This window comes from Oryctolagus cuniculus, chromosome 9 (assembly GCF_964237555.1).
Source record: "Oryctolagus cuniculus chromosome 9, mOryCun1.1, whole genome shotgun sequence".
Taxonomy (NCBI): domain Eukaryota; kingdom Metazoa; phylum Chordata; class Mammalia; order Lagomorpha; family Leporidae; genus Oryctolagus; species Oryctolagus cuniculus.
This window is the reverse complement of record NC_091440.1, coordinates 108176712-108199543: the sequence shown is the minus strand read 5'-3', so window position 1 is coordinate 108199543 and position 22832 is coordinate 108176712. Positions and strand designations below refer to the sequence as shown.

General features: G+C 41.3%; 2 protein-coding genes and 1 long non-coding RNA gene across 11 annotated transcripts in view; 2 read left to right on the top strand and 1 right to left on the bottom strand.

Moving 5' to 3' along the window:
• STYK1 (serine/threonine/tyrosine kinase 1) overlaps positions 1 to 4694 on the top strand; it is a 43867-nt gene extending 39173 nt beyond the window's left edge. For 5 of the 6 annotated variants that reach the window (XM_008249399.4, XM_070049380.1, XM_070049379.1 and 2 more), the window contains one exon: positions 2326 to 4694. In XM_008249399.4, coding sequence (XP_008247621.1) covers positions 2326 to 2530 — 205 coding nt within the window. In that variant the 3' untranslated portion in view covers positions 2531 to 4694. Of the gene's footprint in view, positions 1 to 432; positions 1593 to 2325 lie in introns of those variants that run through there. The other variant, XM_017338113.3, reaches the window with a different exon arrangement.
• Positions 1 to 10507, bottom strand: part of LOC103345394 (uncharacterized) — a 41202-nt gene extending 30695 nt beyond the window's left edge. For all 3 annotated transcript variants that reach the window (XR_007915596.2, XR_001792389.3, XR_011378992.1), the window contains exon 1: positions 10257 to 10507. This is a non-coding gene — a long non-coding RNA (uncharacterized lncRNA). The remainder of the gene's footprint in view (positions 1 to 10256) is intronic.
• A 220-nt stretch (positions 10508 to 10727) lies between these two features.
• LOC100344696 (mago homolog B, exon junction complex subunit) overlaps positions 10728 to 22832 on the top strand; it is a 62620-nt gene continuing 50515 nt past the window's right edge. Inside the window, exons 1-5 of one of the 2 annotated variants that reach the window (XM_002722157.5) lie at positions 10728 to 10926; positions 12649 to 12707; positions 13352 to 13462; positions 16126 to 16208; positions 17521 to 17876. In XM_002722157.5, coding sequence (XP_002722203.2) covers positions 10743 to 10926; positions 12649 to 12707; positions 13352 to 13462; positions 16126 to 16208; positions 17521 to 17620 — 537 coding nt within the window. In that variant the 5' untranslated portion in view covers positions 10728 to 10742 and the 3' untranslated portion in view covers positions 17621 to 17876. Of the gene's footprint in view, positions 10927 to 12648; positions 12708 to 13351; positions 13463 to 16125; positions 16209 to 17520; positions 17877 to 22832 lie in introns of those variants that run through there. The other variant, XM_070049385.1, reaches the window with a different exon arrangement.

The following is a 22832-nucleotide window of genomic DNA, read 5'->3' as shown; positions in this document are numbered from 1 at the left end:
CCAGCCCTCATATATACATGGATTTCATTTTTTTTTTGCACCAAAATGAACTTGTATGTTAACTTAATTTCCACCAGTTTTTAAAAGTACCCTCTTATATATACATATATGTATGTATGTTTGTGTGTGTGCATATATATATATATATATATTTCTGTTCCCCTCTGATGTTGAAGCAACCACTGAGAAGCATATGAGAAATCTGAGTTTGATCAAATTTAGTTCCACAGGGACGTTTGAAAATTGATAGAGTGCAGACCAAACTCAGTGCAAGAGCAATGGTGTTTTACTTGTCTAAATATCAGTGTGCTGCCAGCTTCAGTTCAAAGATAGCAGATGATAAAATTCATTGCATTGCAATTACTCATTCTGGCTATAATGGCTCTTATTTAATATTTAACTTTTTGAAACTAATGACTTGTGTTTTCCCAGCTCCCAGCAGATAGAAGCCTAACAGAAGAGGGAAAGTAAGAAGAAATTAGAAAGCAGCAACAGGAGGATCCAATAGTGTCGGCAGGAAGGGACAGCTGGTAAACCAACTTGGAAGCAGACAGTGAAACAAAATTACCACCAGTAGTTTAAAAGGGACTATTAGAAAACATAAGGAAAGTTTCAATTGTGTCTAGGAAGGCAACTAATATGCTAATGAATATTTGTATGACAACTGTTGCTATTTTGTAATTTGTCAGCATGGAAGGGTTAAGTTTCCAACACCTGGTTTTCCCTACAATAAACAGTTACTGTATTGAGCTGATTATAATGTTTAAATATCTTAACTACAAGCACACACACACAGAGTGTAATAATTCTGGCTGACAGGTATTTCTTCTATGTTTTCTTGTATGGCTGTCCTTGCGGTGGAAGCTTAGCCTTACAGCTAAGATGCTGGTTAGGATGCAAGCACGCCATTATTAGTATGCCTATGTGTGATCCGCAGCTCCTGATCTTAGTTTCCTGCTAATGCAAACCTTGGGAGGCAGTGATGATGGCTTAAATAATTGGGCTCCTACTGCCCACAGGGGAGACTTGGATTGAGTTCCTGGCTCCCAGCTTCAGCCTAGCTGAATCAATGATGGGAGCTCTTTCTATCTCTGTCTCTCTGTCCGTATGTCTCTCTGCCTCTGAAATATATACTTTTTTGACAGGCAGAGTGGACAGTGAGAGAGACAGAGAGAAAGGTCTTCCTTTTCCGTTGGTTCACCCTCCAATGGCCACTGCTGCCGGCGCATTGCGGCTGGCGCACCCCGCTGATTGGAAGCCAGGAGCCAGATGCTTCCCCTGGTCTCCCATGTGGGTGCAGGGCCCAAGGACTTGGGCCACTCTCCACTGCACTTCCCGGCCACAGCAGAGAGCTGGACTGGAAGAGGAGCAACCGGGACAGAACCCGATACCCCAACCAGGACTAGAACCCGGGATGCCGGTGCTGCAGGTGGAGGATTAGCCTATTGAGCCGCGGCACCGGCTGAAATATATAATTTTTTAAAGGCTGTTCTTTATACTAGGGGAGACACCTGACAAAGTGCATGACCTTACAGAACTTAATTTTTTTTTTTTTTTGAAAAGCAGAGTTACAGAGAAGAAGGAAAAGGGAGAAAGAGAGGGGAAACAGAGAGGGGGGAGAGGTGGAGAGAGAGAGAGAGAGAGAGAGAGAGAGAGAGAAACTTTTTTTTTTTTTCGACAGGCAGAGTGGACAGTGAGAGAGAGAGAGAGAGAGAGAAAGGTCTTCCTTTGCCGTTGGTTCACCCTCCAATGGCTGCCACAGCCGGTGCGCTGCGGCCGTGCACCGCGCTGATCCGATGGCAGGAGCCAGGTACCCATCCTGGTCTCCCATGGGGTGCAGGGCCCAAGTACTTGGGCCATCCTCCACTGCACTTCCTGGCCACAGCAGAGAGCTGGCCCGGAAGAAGGGAAACCAGGACAGAATCCGGTGCCCCGACCAGGACTAGAACTTGGTGTGCCGGCGCCGCTAGGTGGAGGATTAGCCTAGTGAGCCGCGGCGCTGGCCAGAACTTAATGCTTTAATGAGGAGATCACTGAAATCACATGAAAAGCCAACATAAAGTGTGGGGCGATACAGTAAATGGTTAAAAGCTCCATCTTGTATTACAGAATAAAAAAGGTATACATCCAGTCCTAGCACTGCTGGTTTAGCATACACTATGCATTTTTTAAACTACAAAGAGTATGGCAGAACACTTTTTTCCACTCTGCATTGTCCAGTAAATGAGAGGAAACCAGAGTGATGTTGTTGTGAATGTTTGTGGGAAGGGGTACTCTCTCTCCTCATACACTTGCCTAGTCAAATTTCTCTTGTTCGCCTCTCAGGTATAATATTATGAAGTCCTGCTGGCGCTGGAGTGAGGACAGCCGCCCTCTGCCTAGAGAGCTGCGTGTGCGCCTTGAAGCTGCTGCTAGAACTGCAGATGACAAGGCTGTGTTGCAAGTGCCAGAGTTGGTGGTGCCTGAACTGTATGCAGCCGTGGCCGGCATCAGTGTAAACAGCCTCTCCTACAGCTACAGCATCCTTTGACGGCCCCACCCCCCACTCCAGCAGGAAACACTCATGGACGACTGTATGCTCTTCGAAACAGTTTTCCTCCAAGAACAAAGAACAGACTTTCTGGGGGAGAGATAAAGGGAGAAATGGGACAAGCATTCTGGATCTCTCCCTAACCATTTCCCTAGAATTCTAAAATGATGTTGGATGAGGCTCTCCACACATATCTCTTTGAGCTCAGGAATTCGTTATCAGTCCCATTTTGATAGACCCTGGGGGAGCAGTGGTGGAAAACGTTACAGCCCAGCAGGTATCAGAAATCTGCAGTGTTTGTTGGGACATGACAAACATGAGCTGGTATCTCCCACCCAAGGTTAGTTTACTCCTGAAGAATGTTTTTATCTAGACTCCTACAAAGTCCAGAGGAACAGAAATCCAATGAGAGAGTGGATGAGAAAGAATATACAAGATTTAATTTGCTTCAGGAGTGTAGGTGTGGACCCAAATCTGTGTATGTGTGTGTGTGTTTGTGTGTATGCACATGGGTGTAATGAATAAGGATTGTGATGGCTAAGTATGAAGGTTTGGTGGTTTAGAAGTCTTTAAGAGGGGTTAGAAAAGCATGTATGTAATCTGATATGGAAGGATGGTAGCTTCATGGTGAAATATCATTAAATTAATACTCATTAAATGGAAGTACGATTTTCTGGTTCACAGCTGCCAAAGTATTTCTACAATAGAGAAGATAAAGGTAAATGCCTAGAAGTTAATTCAACAGAAAAATTTAAGGGACAACCTACATTGTCAGAAAAGGGATTCTTTATGTGTGAAATGGGGATAATATCCAACTCACAGAAGGATTGAATGAGAGTATGTATTTGTGCAGTGTCTGGCATAAAACAGTGCTCAATAAATGTTAGTTTCCTGTCTTGTGCCCTTCCTAACCCAGAATCTTCCAAATAGATTTCATATAAAATCTGTGACCCAGAAGAAAGCCTTGGTCTGTGACAGTACAAAGCTGGAAAGGCCTGTAGATAATGGCATGGTACAACAAACAACACATGAATAAAATGGTAAAGTCAATGTTTTTCAAAAAAGTATGTATGTATTTGAGAGAGAGAGAGAGAGAGAGAGAGAGAGGGAAATAGAGAATATCAAGACATCCTATCCACTGGTTTACCCTCATGCCTGTAAGAGCTGGTGCTGGGCCAGGCCAAAATCAGGAGCTGAGAACTCAATCTGGGTCTCCCACATGGGTGGCAGAGATCAAAGTGCTTCAGCCATCACCCGCAGCCTCCCAGGATGTGCATTAGCAGGAAGCTGGAGTCTAAAGCAGAGTCAGGACTCAAACCCCACACTCCCATATGGGATACAGGCATCCCAAGTGCTATCTTAACTGCTGCCCCTGATGTCACCATTTTTGTGTGAACTTCTGGATGACAATAATATTCCTATTTCAAAATATTAAAGATAGGGGTCGGCACTGTGGCATAGTAGGCTGGGCCTCTGCCTGCAGCACTGGCATCCTATATAGGTGCTGGTTTGTGTCCTGGCTCCTCTTCCAATCCAGCTCTTGGGTCCTGGCTTCGGATTAGCTCAGTTCTGGCTGTTGGGGCCACTGGGGAGTGAATCAGTGGATGGAAGACCTTTCTCTGTCTCTCCATCTCTGTCTCTCAAATAAATAAATACAAAAATTTTAAAAAATATTAAAAGTATCATGATGAGAGCAAATCTGTTGAATATGATGATCTGTAATTTTAAAGAACACTGGGCTGGAGGCCAACATTGTGGCATAGCAGGTAAAGCTGCTGCCTGTGACCCCAGCATCCCATATGGGCGCCGGTTTGTGTCCTGGCTGCTTGGCTCCACTTCTGATCCAGCTCTCTGCTATTGTGCACAAAAAGCAGCAGAGCATGGCTCAACTGTTTGGGAGACCTGGATGAAGCTCCTGGCTTTGGCCTGGTCCAGCCCTGGCTCTTGTGGCCATGTGAGGTGTGAACCAAAAGATGGAAGATCTCTGTCTCTCACTCTCTCTCTCCATCTCTCTAACTCTGACTGTCCAAGTAAGTAAATTAAAAAAAAAATAGAATGCTGGGATCTAAAGCTGCTGAAGGAAAAATGACAGCTAAAAATGATGTAGGAGTTGGAAACTTGATGGAGTCATGATGAGTTAGCCAAATAAAGACTGATTCTGTTACTCCTGGAAACTTCTCAATGATTTGTTGGGATTTAAATGGGCAGTGGATGGCAATAGAAGGGAGGTAGAGTGGCTTGGAACAAACAATAAGTTTCTGGGGAAATTCCATTGTTTCTCAGATGTTCCTTTAAGTCAAATTTACAAAGTATTTATTTGTTCACGTACTTAAAATGAAACTTTTAAATGTTTATTTATTCATTTGAAAGGGAGAGACAATGATAAGGAAGCAGAAATATTGAGAAGTCTTCCATCTGTGAGTTCATTCCCCAAATGCCCACGACAGCAGAGGCTGGGGCAGGCTTAAGTCAGGAGACAACAAACAACACATGAATAAAATGGTAAAGTCAATGTTTTTCAAAAAAGGGATCCTATCTGGGTCTCCCACAGGGGTTGCAGACCCCAAGCACTTGAGCCATCATCTGCTTCCTCCCAGGGTGCACAGATTAACAGGAATCTGGATAGGAAGTGGCGATGAGACTTCAATGCAGGCACTCCAATATGGGATGCAGCATCCCAAACAGCAACTTCTCCCACTGCGCTGCCATAGTCACACAGATACTGAATACTGACTCACTGTGCCAGACACTGGATGCCAGGTGTTGGATAAAAAAATAAATAAATAAAAACAAGGAGATTTTTGATTAGTTCAGAAGCTAAGAGACTGTATATTTATTTGTGTGGGTATCTTTTAGTTACAAATTATATTAAGCACTATCAAAAGAAATCATAGGATAGAAAGAAGTATGCTGTATCTTTGAAGATACAGCATTTAACTTGAGACCTTAGGGATGGGTAGGGAAGACAGTGGGAAGAGCCTTCCAGGAATGCACTACATTGGTGAAAACTCCAGGGCAAGAAGCATTGTTTGAGGAACTTCAAGGAAGCATAGGGGCTGCACATGGTGAGAGGGATAGTGGTACAGTGAAATGCAGAATGAACCTTTCAAAGGATCCATGCATATTTGTTTTGGTAGGAGGGAAAGAAGCAGACAATTAGCATTTTAAACTTTACCCTAATTTATTTATTTTCCTGAATATAGGCCTGGAAAAATGGAAACAGGAACTCTGATCCTTAGAAACCAGTAACTTCTCCTCACTTGGCTTTTTTTGAAAGGAGGATTTTGTGTCTGAGGGTTTTTTTTTTTTTTAAAGATTTATTTTATTTATTTGAACAACAGAGTTACAGAGAGAGGTGGAGGCAGAGAGAGAGGTCTTCCATCCACTGGTTCACTCCCCAGAGGGCTGCAATGGCTGGAGCTGCGCCAATCCAAAGCCAGGAGCCAGGAGCTTCTTCCAGGTCTCCCATGTGGTGCAGGGGCCCAATGACTTGGGCCATCTTGTACTGCTATTCTAGGCCATAGCAGAGAGCCGGATGGAAGAGGAACAGCCAGGACTAGAACCGGTGCCCATATGGAATGCCGGCTTCAGGCCAGGGCTTTAACCTGCTGTGCCACAGCGCTGGCCACATATCTGAGGTTTTATTTCTGGTATCTAGATATTTTATAGACAAAACTAGGTACTTCAAAGGTAATGAATGCAAAACAGAATTAAAACAGTCACCATTTAATCAAGTGGAATTCATATTTTTATTGTTTTGAACAGCCTTCCTACAGTTTTGTTTTTATGCTCTATATTAAAAAAATAACAACAGTTAGGAACTGGGCAAACATATGCCTAGGTAAAGCGGCTAAAGGAAACTTAACAATCTAGTTTTGCATAGAATAATATGAACTGGCAGTTACTGTTATGGAAACTGAATAATAGTGGCACTTTTCACCATTTTTAAAAGAAAAAAGTTAATAGAAGTTTCTTGAACTTAAGCTTGTTGACCTAATTCAAAAAAATTTTTTTTGCTTTACCACACTGATTTACTTAAATAATCAAGTAGCTATTACAATGGAAGACCAGAGGACCTCCTATTATTCTTAATTTAACAATCTATTTGAAGCACAATAGTTAAAGGTTATGCTATGTCTTTGAAGCTGTACTCTGCAAAAAAAGTTCTTAGATTGGATAATGGAATTAAATATAGCATCATATCATTATAACCTAGATATAGCTCCATGTGCTCACCATACATAAACATATCTGATAAAAAAATGATATGGTAAGTTTGATGTTTCTGCATGATGGTGAGTCTCTTACTTAGAAAGAAATATCGCTGAGTAGTTTAAAACAAACAAAAGATAGGCTAAAATCCATAAGGGATGTCCATTACAAAAAAGAGAAAGGTAGGTAGATGGAATAAGGACCGAAAGAGGCTAACTCATTCTTCCTTTTTCTCATTTTAAACCACTTTATTAGCATGCTCTGTTAGAACATATATATTTGACTTACTACTCTGATCCATTTAACGGGATGAGATAGGCCTGACTGCTTTCACAAAGTCAAAGCTAATCAAAAAATAATGATACAGTAAACCAAACAAAAACATTAGACTATTATCTACAGTGTTTATTACAATGAAGGTAGAACATACTTCTGAAAATCAGAAGTCAGAATAATTTGGCTCTTTTAAATAAAGAGGCAAAAAAGAATTTGGAGGACACATGAGACATAAAAGTGTGATCAAATGAAGAGAGAACTTTCTATGTAGGAAAAATCAGTAGAACATTTTAAATGTTAACAATTATAAGATATAACTTTCTTTGGTGATAGCCCCCTAAATTGATTCATCACCTTGAAGCTCAAGGAAAAGAACATAGAAACTCTACAGAAGAATCATTATTGTGTCAATGAATATTGTATACCTGAACAAATATTAGGCTCCATTTCAGTTAGAATTGGTAATAAAACATTCCTTATCTACTTCACAGGTGCTTTGAAGTTGACCACTCTGTTAGCAAGGACAAAAATAGTGCTTTGGCTTCATTTTAGTAGCTCAAACTTTTTTTTTTCCATAAGTAAACTGTGGAGTTATCATTAAGTCTGCACTAATTTGAAGCAACTGAGATTGAAAAACAGTTACAGGGGCCAGTGTTATAGCACAGTGGGTTTAGCCACCATGGCTTGCTACACTGGCCTCCAATATCAGAATGCCAGTTCAAATCCCAAATCTCTGGTCCCAATCCAGCTCCCTATTAATTTACCTGGGAAGGCAGCTGAGGATGGCTCAAGTACCTGGGCTTGTGCTACTCATGTGGGAGACTCAGGTGGAGTTCGTGGCTCCTTGCTTCTGCTTGGCACAGTCTTGGATGTTATAGCCATTTGAGTAAACCAATGATTGAAAGATACCTCTCTCTCCCCCCACGCCTCCCTCTCTCCTTCCCTCTCTTTCAAATACATACATACATAACTTTTGTTTATAAAAACACCCACAAAATATTTTCATGAAAAGTTTCCTATATCTGTGCTGACCAACACAATAGCTACTAGTCACGTGGAGTTCTTTAACTGGTAATCAAAATTAATCAAATTAGGAATTCTGTTCCTGGGGCAGGCATTTGGCACAGAGATTTAAGACGCCACTTGAGATGCCCACATCTTATTATCAGAGTGCCTGGTTGGAGAGAGTCCCAAGCCCCTCTGCTTCCAATTCAGCATTCTAGTAATGCACACCCTGGGAGGCAGCAGGTGATGGCTCAAGTACTTGGTTCCAGGCCACCATATGGGAGACCCAGATTGATTTCTGGCTGGGTATTGCGAGCATTTGAGAGTAAGCCAGCAGGTGGAAGATCTTTGTCTTTCTGCCTTTCAAATGGAATGAGCATTTAAAAATAATAAATAAAAATATGAAAGAATTCAGTTATTCAGTGACATGAGGCACATGTGATCAAAGTGTGATCACTTTGTAGTTCTTGTCCTGACACAATGGGTACACTTTTGCTTTAAGATATGAATAGTTGGAGGCCAGTGCTGTGGCACAGCAGAAAAAGCCATCACCTTCAGTAGTGGCATCCCATACAAGCATGGGTTCTAGTCCCAGCTGCTGCACTTCCAGTCCAGCTCCCTGCCAATGTGCCTAGGAAAGCAGCAGAACATAGTCCAAGTGCTTGAGCCCCTGCACCCATGTGGGAGACCTGGAAGAAGCTCCTGGCTTTGGTTGTTGCAGCCATTTGCGGAGTGAAGCAGAGGATGGAAGATCTATCTCTTCCCCCTTTCTCTCAGTAACTCTGCCTTTCAAATAAACAAATCTTTAAAAAAAAAAAAGATATGAATAGTCAGGTAAATATAGTTCTGTATTTCATCTTTAAAAAGTGGATTAGTCTTGAACTCTTAAGTCTTCTTAGGGGATCAACACAGTAACTGATCTACAAAGATCAGTGCATTCCATAAATTCTATTTACATAGTCACAAATTCTGGTATCCACAGCTGTATTTAGGCATACCTAAAAATAAACATGGGCCATGTGCCAAAATCTGAAGAATATACATCAGAGAATCTGAAGATATTGAATGAAGCTTCTCATGTAATTCAACTAGATGGACCACAACCAGTATTTTCAGAAATACTATGAAATATTATGCTCAAGTTTATGTGAATTAATCCTGGGTAACCAACTCACCCCATCTTTCCTGGGACTCTCCAGGTTTTAAAGCAGGAAGTTTCATATCACAGGAACCTGCACAATCCAGGGCAAATTGGACTGGCAACTTAACCTAGTGGTATGGCTTGGTGCTTTATTTTTCTTTTGTGTTTTCAAATGGTGGTCTATAGTAAGAACTGAATCATTTTTCCTGATAAGTAATTATACAACTGTTAACATAGTCTCAAAATAATCTGGCTGAATCATCCTTTCTAGTCACTCCACTTCCATGAACTTTACCTTCCAGCTACCCTGAGTTTCTTGGCATGCGTTTTCACACCACCTTGTTTTAGCTCATCCTCTGGTTGGAATGCTTTTCCATTGGCATACAGAATTCACACATCAAGGCCCAGTTCAAATAACATCTCTTTTCACAAGCCTTCTCTGATACTTCCCTTTCTTCGAATTTTCCTACTGCACAGCAGAATGGCTTCCTGTGCTGTGTTACCAGCTGTTTTACACTTAGCACTTTATTATAGCAGTCGCCCCCTTGTGCTCGGGTTTGTCTTACATGTTTGCTTTCTTTTCTAGGCTACAGTGCAAACGGCTTTTTTCTTTTTACTACCATTGTCCAACTGTCTCTGGCACACAGGAAATGTCTGCTAAGACTCATGTCTTACAAATTGCAGTTTTGTTTTTTTTTTTAAACATAATAATCTCATCCAATCTTCTCAACAGTCTGTGGGCTTGGCAAAGTCCATTACCACACAATTCTCTGACAAACAAGCTTAGAGGAAGTGACTTGCCCAAGATTCGGTAGGGCTACTGTTGGGATTGAATCTCCGTCTTCTACGACTTTTACTCAATCCCACCGAAGTCTGTTTGTCCTCCAATAGATAAGTTTCCTCTGTGCATTGCTAAGAAGGGGTAATCAGGAACGGTGAAAGCAGACTTTGTATAAAAATCCATCCTGCTCTCCTCTGCCCTCTAAAACTATCCCACACAGGAGTGTTCTTTCCTATTCCCAATGCACGGATTCCAAACCTTACTTGCTCTAAGTCAAACCGCAAACACTCCACAGGCTTCTAAGCCCTTACCGAATGAACGAAGTACCTCGATGTTCTACTATTGAAAGGACTCTGACAGACTGCCGGGTCCTTTCAGCTTCACGTGTTTTTCAAAACCTCCAGCCTCTCGTCCGATGGATAACCAGCATCGTTATCCAAACGGGGAAGGCCCCAAGTAGGACCCAACCAGGAAGGAGAAACAAGCCGCACCCTCGGGTCAGCTACCCCACCTCTGGCCTTTATCTTTCCTCCTCCCACCGGCTAGAGGGGAATGAAGCCACACCCACGTCACAGCCTATCGCGAGAACTGGGAGCCCCCCCCCCCCCCGGCACCCCCCAGAAAAGCTATTTAGTTTCAAAATGCTATTATATTTTCACACTTACATTCTTTGCTAATGTAAAGTAAGCTACTTCATTTTGCAAACAGTACGTGTTCGATCCTACTAAAGGAATCCCACTCCGGGCCTTTCACGCTCACCTCCGGGCCTTCCCGGAGACGCAAGGGACGCGCCCGCGATGACGCACTTAGCCTGCGCGGATGACGTCACTGCCGGGCGCCGGGAGGCACGTTGGCCGGGCTTTGGGCGGGCTTGTCTGGGAGCAAAGATGTCTATGGCTAGTGATTTCTACCTGCGCTACTATGTAGGGCACAAAGGCAAGTTTGGACACGAGTTTCTGGAGTTCGAGTTTCGGCCGGACGGTAAGCAATGTCGGGGCCGCTGGCACCGCTACACTGAAAAGAAAGGCAGGCGGAGAGGCAGCGGAGGAGGCTCCCAGGATGGGGTGAGCGCGCCTCGGTGGGCTCGTAGCTTGCCCCTGCTTCCCTTGAAATAAAGAAGAGTCTAAGCGTATAGGAGACCCTCGCGGTGTCTGCGAATAAAAGGGAACTGCTGTACATTGAGCGAGGAAAACTAACCCTGCCGCGGACTGAAATGTAGTCAGTAGTCAGAATCCTGGAATCCGCGCCCTAGAAAGGATTTTGAGAGGCGTGGAGTAAGTAGGTCGTCGACCTCATGCTTGAACATTTTTAAGAGCGCCCCCACCAAGTAACTTCATAACTGTGACGCCAGCAACTTTCTGCCCACCCATTCATTCATTTTCTTCATCAGGCCTGTGTGCGGAAGCAGACCGCCGGGTAAACAAATGAAGAGAATGAGTTTTATCTATGTGCTTAATTGCAGTTCGCCGTGGAGTGCATTAAGAGTGGAAAAAAAAAAAAAAAAGAGAGAGAGAGGCTGGTTCTACTGGGGTGGGGGGCGGGGGAGGAGGGGTTCTCATAGGATGAGCGCCTGACCCGACCCTTGTAATGAGTGATACTAGGTGTTTTTTGTTGACCTTTGAGAGGGAAATAGACTGAGACCATGAGCTGACGGCTCGGTGAGACTGCTACCTGTTGGCCGCCAGCAGCTCTGTCTTTTGACTCCTCTTTAGAGCGTGTTATTGTCCGTTGAACGCAGTTGACCTCCAACAAGGGCCGTTCAACTGGATAGGTTTTCATTGTTTGCACACCAAATGCTGAGCAAGATGTAAATACCAAAATTGAGAATACATTAATGAAGAAGGCTTTAATTTCCCTCAAGGAGTTATGTCGTGGTGGGAGATAAAGACGTGTAACAAAGCATAAAGCGGTGTGGATAGTAAGTACTCTGTGCTTGTTTTGGACAAGGTTCTGTGAGAGTCTGAAACAAGATTTAGAGGGGAAATCACATGTGAGACGAGGGAAGTGTCAGGCATTTCAGGCAGAACTCAAGGTAACTACAGCCCTGTAATTATTTGGAAACCTTAATCACTTTATTCATCTGCACTCTCCCCCATTTGTATCAAGTTTGTATCCAGAAGCAATACACTGTGTGCTTCCCACTTACAATGCTTTGCCATGATTGATAGACAGTAATTTGAAGGGAAATTATTAAAAGAAAATGTTTTGGTTTAGTGGAGACAGCGTGAGTATTAGAAGAAAGTGGAGCTATGTCTGAATCTGGTGTGAACTTGGACTCATTACTTAACTGAATAGGTGAGAATAAAATCTGCCTTTTAGGGTTTTTTTACAGGTTGGATTAAGTGCTCTAGGTAATGTGTTTAGCACCAGTACAGATGTACAACAAAGTTTAAAAGAAATGCTAGTTGCTTTGCTCTTCCCTTTCTAGTTCATGATGTAGCTTGAGAAAATAGGCCTTTAAAAATAACCCATTATGTGTTGAGGTCCTGACATATTTAAAAATTTGGCTAGTTTAACTTCAACCAATTTACCAACAAATGTTTACTGAGTGTCTACGTGTCTAACATTGATCTAAGAGGGAGGAAATATTAATAAAAATGGGAGTTTAAAATGGTCTTTACCTTCAAAGCTGGTTATGGTGTCATTTGTTTATCTTAGCTGTGTTTACTTGTTACAGATTGAAGTTTTTTCCTCTTCCCACAGGAAAGCTTAGATATGCCAATAATAGTAATTACAAAAATGATGTCATGATCAGAAAAGAGGTAAGTTCTTTTTGAATGTTTAGTTTTTCATGTTTAGTCCATTTTCCTCGTGTCTTTAATGAATTTGCAAAAGTACATCTAAGGCTATATTATAAGGAGAAAACCAATTTGTAGATTGAAATGAGATTCCTTTTAAATTGGTTATCATAGTAGCATATGTTACAACAAATGAGTCTCGTGTTTGAATATATCATTTAATTCACTTTGTAATTAACTTTGTCCTTTTACTTTATTCACTGTTAAAGCTAATTTCTAATCATGATATAAACATAGTACGGTTTTTAAATGAGGGGCTTAAAAATTAAGGATGAGGAAATAGCTGATGTGTACTTGTATTTGTCTCTGTGTCAGAAGACCTTGCGTTATCACCATTAACCACTTGGAGGTACTTGAATTCTCATGTTACACAGAAAGAATACAGGGTTTTCAAAGGGGGCTGCTGATGAAAGAGGGGAAAGTAAATATGTTAGAAAAGAAAATAATGTTCACAGGAAGGATGAATAGTTTTCATCCTGTATTTTTAGAATGAATTTTTTCTCTGTTGTGTTTGAATATTCAGGGTTTATAACTGTTCTGTCATTTTCTGCTGAATACTGGGAAGACGTGGAAGGACATTATGAAATTTTCATGGAATTCATTTTCAGGCTTACGTGCACAAGAGTGTAATGGAAGAACTGAAGAGGATTATTGATGACAGTGAAATTACAAAAGAAGATGATGCCTTATGGCCTCCCCCTGACAGGGTTGGCCGACAGGTTTGTATTCAGTGGGCTCTTTAAATGCATGCATATGTAAAACTGGTAATATAACTGTGTTTCCCTTTATTTATGAAGAATGCTTCCTCATTCTTTGGCTCTGCATTTACTGGGCTCCTGGTAAATACACTGTACTTTTATTTCACTTCGCTTTGTTTTCTGTGCTGCCTGCTAGCAGTAAAGGAGCAGCACATAGCTCTGAATTTAGATGTCTTTCCCAACAGTCTTCTCTGTAGCCACCTCAGCCCAAATTAGGATGTTTTCACACTGTTAAACATGATTCCTCTTACATCTTTTTTTTTTTTTTTTTTTTCCAGGCAGAGTTAGACAGTGAGAGAGAGAGAGAGACAGAGAGAAAGGTCTTCCTTCCATTGATTCACCCACTAAATGGCTGCTATGGCTGGTGCACTGAACCGATCCGAAGCCAGGAGCCAGGTGCTTCCTCCTAGTCTCCCATGTGGGTGCAAGGCCCAGGCACTTGGGCCATCAACCACTGCCCTCCCAGGCCGCAGCAGAGAGCTGAACTGGAAGAGGAGCAACCGGGACTAGAACCCGGCACCCCAGCCAGGACTAGAACCCGTGGTGCCGGCGCCTCAGGCGGAGGATTAGCCTAGTGAGCCACGGTGTCGGCCCCTCTTACGTCTTAATCAGTTTTTAGGCATATGTAGCAGTGCTGTTAGTTTCATTTAAGACGTGGGATTCTCCTTGACTGTGTAAAATCATTTCCTTCAGAATTCTTATTTTTGCCACCTCATGCTCCAGAGAGAGATTTGATTGATGTCTTTGTTCCCACTGGCTGTTGTGTTTGCCTCTCATGTTCCCTTCAGAATCGTTGATGTTTCTCCAAGGGCTTCTGAAGAACTCTGAAGGCCCAGTTTCACGCTGTAGAAAGTTTGGTTTCTGAATTGGGTCTTTTCACCTCTTGGAGAAAGGAGATCGGATCCCTGGAAGGAAGAAACATTGAATTTCACTTTTATATATTCCCAAGGATTATACTTTGTACCACCTTCGTTGTCTGGAAGAAAATGTGGAGAAATCTATCAGATGCTGACACTCTGTAGCAGTACTTCACTCTTCTATTTAAGGAAACATTATTTAATTATTTAGGAAAATGAAGGTATAGGGAACAGTATTTGTTTTTATGTATTATATCACTTTTAGAAAGTACATTTGGCTCTCAGATTTCCTTATGCATATATCTATATATGTTTGTGTGTACTAAAAACCAGACACAGCTTCAGCTAACCTTTTGGATCTTTTCCACTTAGGGAGAGCCTAGGGCTTCTTCCACCCACTTGATGATGTGTTTATGGGTTTCTGTTTGTGGAGAAGTAGGCAAGCTGTAGAAATTGCCTCTTGTGTCAATGTTTTATGATTGATAGAGAATCTTAGTTCTCCATTTGGTCTCTGCCACAGATTGTGCATAATTAGATCTTCAAATTGATAGCTAGGAATGCCTTTAATGGCATCTGCTTGTTAGTTTAACTTGAAGAATCATTGTAGACATAGTTTCTTAGTTATTGGCTTTAGATGTACAGATAAATAATAAGAGAAAAATTTATACAATAACAAGGTACACTGGGAACACCTGTTGCATTTCTTTTACTAGTTTCTTTCTTTCTTTTTTTTTTTTTTTTTTAAAGATTTATTTGAGAGTTAGAGTTAAAGAGAGAGGTCAAGACAGATAGAAAGAGATTGTCCATCTGCTGGTTCACTCCCCCAAAAGGCCAAAGGCCAAGACTGGGGCTGGGCCAGGCCAAAGCCAGGAGCCAGGAGCTTCTTCCCACTTTCTCATATAGGTTCAGGGACCCAAGCACCTGGGCCATCCTCCACTGCTTTCCCAGCAGAAGTAGCAGGGAGCTGGATCAAAAATGTAGCAGCCATGACTTGAACACTATACTCATATAGGATGTCAGCACTGCAGGCTGGGGCTTTAACCCACTGTACCACAGCACCACCACTGTTTTAATAGTTCTTAATTTTAATTGTTTTGTGAAGTCAAGAGGATTAGTCTTTAATCTTGAGAATCCATGGAGCAAATATTGCTATCACTTCTTAGAGATAGTAGATGTCAATAAGTGTTTTCCTGATTCTTAAAGAGTTTTGGATTACACATTTGAAAGATAAGGCTAATAATAAAGCCTACCTTATAAATTTTATTTTAAGAATTACAGAGCATGTGTGTAAAGTTCCTAATAACAGGATCAGACACAGGGTAGGTGCTACTGTGGTAGTTATTAATGTTATATGTTTTACTTGTAGAACCTTACAGAAAGGGAAAATGTGTTAGTATTTATTATAGTAAGATAGGTTCATACCTATATAGTTATTCCTATAACTTGTGCTCCAAAATGATGTCTGTAGTTTTGCTGACATTACAAAGAACATTTCTGTGTCATCTCATTTTATACTATCTGATGTCTCTGGAAAGCAAATTCTTGATCTTAAAATCAAGGATATTGCATATGAGCAAATTTTAATTTAAGTACATGGTCTGTGTCTAATAGATCAAGGTTTGTTTTTTATCTTCCCCTTCAACGCTGGGAAACTTGCATCTGAAATTGATATTACTTTGTAGCAAGAATATAGATATCTGTAGGATACATTTTTGAATTAACTACATTTGTCTGCATTAAAATTTTTTTTAATTTTATTTTTTTCAGGAGCTTGAAATTGTTATTGGTGATGAACACATTTCTTTTACAACATCAAAAATAGGTTCTCTTATTGATGTAAATCAGTCAAAGTAAGTATGTTAAAGCATTTTAACTGAATTTGGCATAATTTATACCAGGCTTATTTTAGAGCTGCAGTCAATTTAAGCATATTTCAGTGTCATCCTATCAGTTTCTTATGCAGATGTAATTCTGCTTTTTATATCATTAAAGACTTGTTATCTTGTATCTCAAAGAAGCAAACAGGACATATCACAGATTGTCAAAGTAAACAAAGTTAATCCAACAGCTTTGTATAATAATGCGCCAACTTTATTAGCTACTTTGTCTAAAAACCTAGGTTCAGTGTCACAAAATTTAAAGAAAGAATGCCAGTGTCATTAGTCCTATAATCATATCACTCTCCTCCTATACTTGAAGAAATCCAGTAAAGCTTAATACTTTTAGGTCCCTGTGGCTTCCTACGTCCTGTGTCTTCTGTGGGGGCATTTGTAAGGGCTTCTGCGGACCGTTGCCCTTGTCTAAGCCAAGAAATTTCTTCCTGCTTTTCAAGAAGTCCCCATCCTGAATTGTAATCACTTAGTTTGCTTCACCGGTTTGAATGCAAGCTCTGTGAAAACCTTGTTCTATCTCCCAAGTTAGCATAGTGCCTGGCACATACTAAGTGTCTTATACTTTTAAACTTTTAAACTGTCAGATTTATTTTCCTGTAGGTGGTGAGGTTGTCACGGTCATATATGACTGGAGTTGTAGATTGGTCCACTGCTTTTGGAAAGCAGTTTGATAATAAGCAGCATAAACTATTAGCAGTTTTCATTCATCTTTGACCTACTAATTTCATTTCTGAGCCTGTCTTCTATAGAAATATTCTCCAATATTAGAAAATTGTATTATGCACATGATGCTCATTGAAATATTATTTATAATTGGAAAATAAACTACCTATGATGAGAATTATTAAATCAATTAAAAATATTAGTGAATTATTTTTTGATTGCTGTGGAAAAAAGTAATATGAAAAAGGGTACAGAATGATTTTTGTCATTGTAAGAAAAAGTAGGCACTAAAATATTTAGTTACTACATGAGGTTTGTGGCATTACAGTATTGAATATATATATATGTTTATATATATCACTTTATGTTTTACATAGCTGTTACTTCCCTAAGAAGAATATTGATGAAGAAACTATTTTTTCTTGCAGAAGAGATGTTAATTTTTCAGTTGTTCAATCTGTTTTTAGTTGTCAGCAAAATCATTCCTTTCTCCTAAATCCAGTTGGCAAAATTGTTTTATGATTTTGGTCTTGCTTTATTTTAGGAGTTTATAAAATTGTCTTTCATTCTAGGAACAAAAAGTAACTTTCACCTTTTCTAATTTTAGGGATCCTGAAGGCCTTCGTGTGTTTTACTATTTGGTACAGGATCTGAAATGTTTAGTTTTCAGTCTCATTGGATTACACTTCAAGATTAAACCAATTTAATTGTGTATTTTTGAAGCTGTTGATATATTTAATAGAGGGTGGATATGGGAGGGTTTGTCATTACAATATTGGGATTTTTATGAATATGAAAAACCTTTTTTGTATGTGCATTAAAAATAAGAAAACACATAAACAGGCTCAGTAGTCATCTTCACTTGGGTCCATGTGGGCTGGAAGTCCCTCACACATTAAATTCTGTAAATAAAAGCCATGTTTTGTTGAAATTTTTCTCCAATAAAACATATTAAAGCCTGAATGGAGAGTGGGTTTTTATATTTTTCTTATGTCTATCTCTGATTCACTTTAAAGATAATTAGGAATTGTTCTAGTAAGCATATCCTGTGGCAGAGTTCTTTCATATAGAATTATATAGCCAAAATCTCATCCATATAAGCCATCTATAGATTGTCCCTTATTTCATACTTAATAGAATTTAATTTTCTGATACTTACAGAAATTGCTTATGGAAGATTCTGAGTTTTTTACATTTGCAAAGCTCTCAGAGATTATTCCCATTTAATTATTTTTGGTATAAACAAACAGTGTTACAAGAGCGAAGTCAGTACCCCGGTCAGGCATATCTTTTTTTAATTTTATTTATTTTATTTTATTTTTTTTCCAGGCAGAGTTAGACAGTAAGAGAGAGAGAGACAGAGAGAGAGTTATAGACAGTGAGAGAGATAGGTCTGTTGGTTCACTCCCCTAATGGCCGCTATGCTGGTGCTGTGTGGATCCAAAGCCAGGAGTCGGGTACTTCCTCCTGGTCTCACCTGCAGGTGCAGGGACCCAAGCACTTGGGCCATCCTCCTCTACCCTCCTGGGCCACAGCAAAGAGCTGGACTGGAAGAGGAGTAACCGGGACTAGAAATCGGGTGCTGGCGCCACAAGCGGAAGATTAGCCTAGTGAGCCACGGGGCCGGCCCTGGCATATCTTTGATTATGCCTTTATTACATATTTTATAATATTTGTATTTTTTATGTGAGAAACACCAGTTCCCATCTTTATATGTTGTATAGAGTCTTGACTTAAATACATGTAGGTATGTGCATATGTTTTTTGATAACTCCTGATGGGCACAGTTCCCACTTGTGTTTCCCAGCCTGCAATCTCTTTCTCATAGAGTTCATCTTTCATTAGTTGTATAAGCGACCATTCCTGTAGCATGGTCTGAAAGAACCTGTAGGGTTCTGTCACTGCTCCAGCCAAAGTCCCAGGAAGCTGTGCTGTCCTGGTTGTTAGGGTCTGCTTGCCCCAGCAACCAGTCAGTACTGCCTTTAGGGTGGAAGCATTAGTCTGAAGGCTTGTAGGACCCTTTGAAGATAGGTTCTAGAATCCTCTGTCTAATGAACTTTTTAATATAATGGAGATGTATTTTTGCAGTCTAATCGGGTAGCCCTCAGGCATATGTTGCTGCTAAGATTAATGAAAACAAAGGTAAATGAATGGTTTGAAGATGACTGTAGGGTCTGCCTCAGAAGACACTACGAATTGTAGACAGGTTGAAGAAGTCCGCTTAAGATATCTGGTATCTACCTTGTCCCCTTTCTCTGAACTGTATGATAAGGTGGAAAGTGATTAAAGAATAAAAAAAAAACTTATTTGCTGATGAGTGTTTTTAATTTTTCCTTTTCAACCTATGCTTAGACTTTATCCCTTAGTAGCACAGAGTCCAGATAGTCATGTGAAATCCTTTTTGTTGTTATTCTTAGTTTCTAAAACGTTTCTTTCATTTGGTTACTTAGAAATCACAGGAAGGGTGGTTACTGTGTGAGGACTGGAGGCCCAGTTGGGACGATGCAGAATTTTAAATCTAGGCCATTAGGGAGCAAACACTGGGCCCGGCAATTAAGACTCCTGTGCTGCACATCAGTTCCTGGTTCCATCTCTTGATTCTGGTGCTGGCTGAAGAAATTGGGCTCCAGGCATCCACAAGGAAGACTTGAATTGAGTTCCTGGCCCCTAGCTTCAACTTTTGTCCAGTCTAGTTGCAGGCATCTGAGGATTTAGAAACCAGAAGCACAAAATTCCATCCAGGGCACCACGTGAGTGGCAGCGGCCCAAGTGCTTGAACCATCAACCTCTGCCTTCCCAGGTCATTAGCAGGGAGCTGAATCAGACCAGAGCAGCTGGGACTTGAGCTGGCACTCGGGAGTGGAATGCCAGCCTTGCAGGTGGTGGTTTAACATACTGTGCTATAGAGCAGCCCCCTCTCTGCCTCTTGAATAACTACAATCATAAAATAAATCTAGACCATTAGAATATCTGTGATTGGGAAGATAAGGATAAATGGAGTGGCTAGAGGAACAGGAAATATCAAACCAGAGGTTCCATTTACCACCATAAAAGCTAGGAAACTTAAAATCACTCAGTGGCAAAAAAAAAAAAAGAAAAAAAAAAAAAAGCATTAAGACAAATGAATAAGGAGGCAGAAACCTGGGCGGTTACTCCTCCAAAGGCAGTGACTCAGACCAGCCTTCGCTGCATGAGTGTGTCTTTTCCAGATGTCCATCACTCAGCCTTGACAGGAAGCGCCACAGCTACTGTGAACCGATAAAGCCACTGAGGTTTCAAGATGTGGCCAGAAGCTGTGTGCTAGGCTTCTAGCCAGTTGTGCAAGCTGAAGGGAATGGTAAATATGTGGTTTCCCAAATTAAAAAAAAAAAGTCTTGTAATCAGGAAATAAGTGACTGCTTGTCACCTCCATACTTGTGAGCACACATATGTCTACAACGTTGTGTGTTTAGCACAGGAGAATTCTGAAGACAATGTACAAGAACATTAAAAAAATCTTCAATATTTCATCTTTCTTTATTAACAGTGGTCTGATAAAGTAATACTTCCATGTTTGTACTTTGATCCAAGGGCTGTATCAGGTGTTTCAATTAATCCAATCTTTTTATAAATATTTATTTCTTTAGGGTGGATGGGAGGGAGAGAGAGAGAGAGAGTTCTTTTATCAGTTGGTTCACTCATCAGATGACTGCAATGGCCAGATCTGGGCCAGGCCAAAGCCAGGAGCCAGGAGCCAGGAGCCAGGATCTTCACCCAGGTCTCCCACCCGGATGCAGAAGCCCAAAAAATTGGTCCACCTTCCTCTGCTTTCCCCAGGCCATTAGCAGGGAGCTGGATCAGAAGTGGAGCAGCCAGGACACAAACTGGTGCCAATATAGGATGCTGGCATCACAGGCAGCAGCTTTACCTGCTAAGACACAGCACCAGCCCCATCATTAGTCCAGTGTTAAACTCCTGTTAACTTCTTGTGATGATTGCCTTCTCACTTAAAGAGGACATTTGCTTTTCTCAGAAATATAGAACTTTGTAAGAAACAGAAAATAGAGTTCAGAAGGAGTAATTACAGTTTGGCTTTCTAATCCCTAGTCTCATACTCCTTCTAAAAAAACTACCAAAAATGTAGCTTTTAGAGTCAGTTCCTCTTAACACTATCCACTTTGTTCAGCAAGTGCACTTGTAGGCATCACACCTTGAATGTGCTGCTGTGACAACAATGGGCAGCACAGATGTGGAACTCTGAAGGGATATACGAGTTGTAAAAACATGTGCTTTGGGGTGCTGGATTCTGTTCCCGTTGTCCCTCTTCCAGGCCAGCTCTCTGCTGTGGCCAGGGAGTGCAGTGGAGGATGCCCCAAGTGCTTGGGCCCTGCACTCCATGGGAGACCAGGATAAGCACCTGGCCTTCTGATCAGCAGGGTGCCCTGGCCGCAGCGTGCCGGCCGCGGTGGCCATTGGAGGGTGAACCAATGGCAAAGGAAGACCTTTCTCTCTTCCTCTCTCTCTCTCTCTCTCACTGTCCACTCTGTCAAAAAAAAAAAAAAATACAAAAACAAAAAAAAAAAACATGTGCTCTGCACTCACCAGCTTCCATCCCATCCTGAGGACTGTCCAACCTCTCTGCAGCTATACAGATGGGAATCAAGACACGAAAGTAGCCTCAACATTCCCTCCACTACCTCCATGGGGCAGCAAGATATAAATACACAGATGTGAGGCTACAGGAGGTTTTTCTAGAGCAGTACTGTAAGCTATGCTGTGCTACCATGTTTCCCAGCTCCCACACTGTGTTAATGAGATGTTCTTCCCAACACTTGCACTCTGAGCCCAGTGCGGTTGGATAGACAATCCAGCCTAGTGTGTGTGTCTGTGTCCATGTTCTTTGCTATACAAGAACACCAGAGACTGCATCACATGCAAGGAAAAGATTGTTTTGGCTTATGGTTCTGGAGGCTGGGAAGTTCAAGATCGGTGGCCACATCCGGTTAGGCTTCATGATGCTTCAACTCGTGGCAGGAAATGGAAGGACAAGCAGGTGTGTGCATGTGCGGAAGACAGGACAGGAAAGCCAGACTTGCTTTACAACCTGTTCTGCACTAACTAATCTAGTCATGTGAGAGGGAGAACTCACAGAAGTACGACAGTCATTCATCCATTCACGGGGGCTCCACCCCTTGATGCAAACACCTCCCACTAACAACCCACTTCCTGGCGCTGCCTCAGGAGGAGTTTTGGTGGGACAAAACACAGCAGTGTGTCAGGATCTGTGACTTGCAGTCCTCACATTTCCACCATCTGCAGAAATATGGGAGTGGAAAACCAAGCCCTCCTCAAATAAATCCACTCCCCCCAATACAGTGAAAGCCTTTCTCAAGTGCTAACTTCATCAGGTTCTTGTGTGCCTATGAAGTGGGTGATATTCTCACTGGACATGGGAAGAAACTGAGGCTAAGAATTCAGAAAGCCTTGTTAATTTTTTGAAACTAGGAAGGATTTGGATCATGGACTATAAACAAACATTAATGTTCGGTGAGAGTCTACTACATACATGCCATGTTATTATTGATCATTTTTATTTATGTACCTTATTTAATCTTTAATCTTCATATCTTCCTTGGAAGGCAAACAGTATTACATTTTACTGTGGTGAATGCAAGGCTTAGAGAACTGAATTTGCCTGAAATAACACAGAGGGGCTAGGGCCGTCAGTTCAAGCCATATCCGTCTGGTTCTAGAACTCAAACTTTGTGCCAAGGCTTTGTTGAAAACCCGGGCCATTCTGAATCCTCAGTTTGTGCATGCTGTATGTGCTCATCAGGCATTATTTTAAACATTGCCCAAAAATAGCAATAATGCATCCTAAGGCATCTAAACTAACCTCTTCACCTTAATTCCTTCATTGTAAAATGAGAACAATAATAA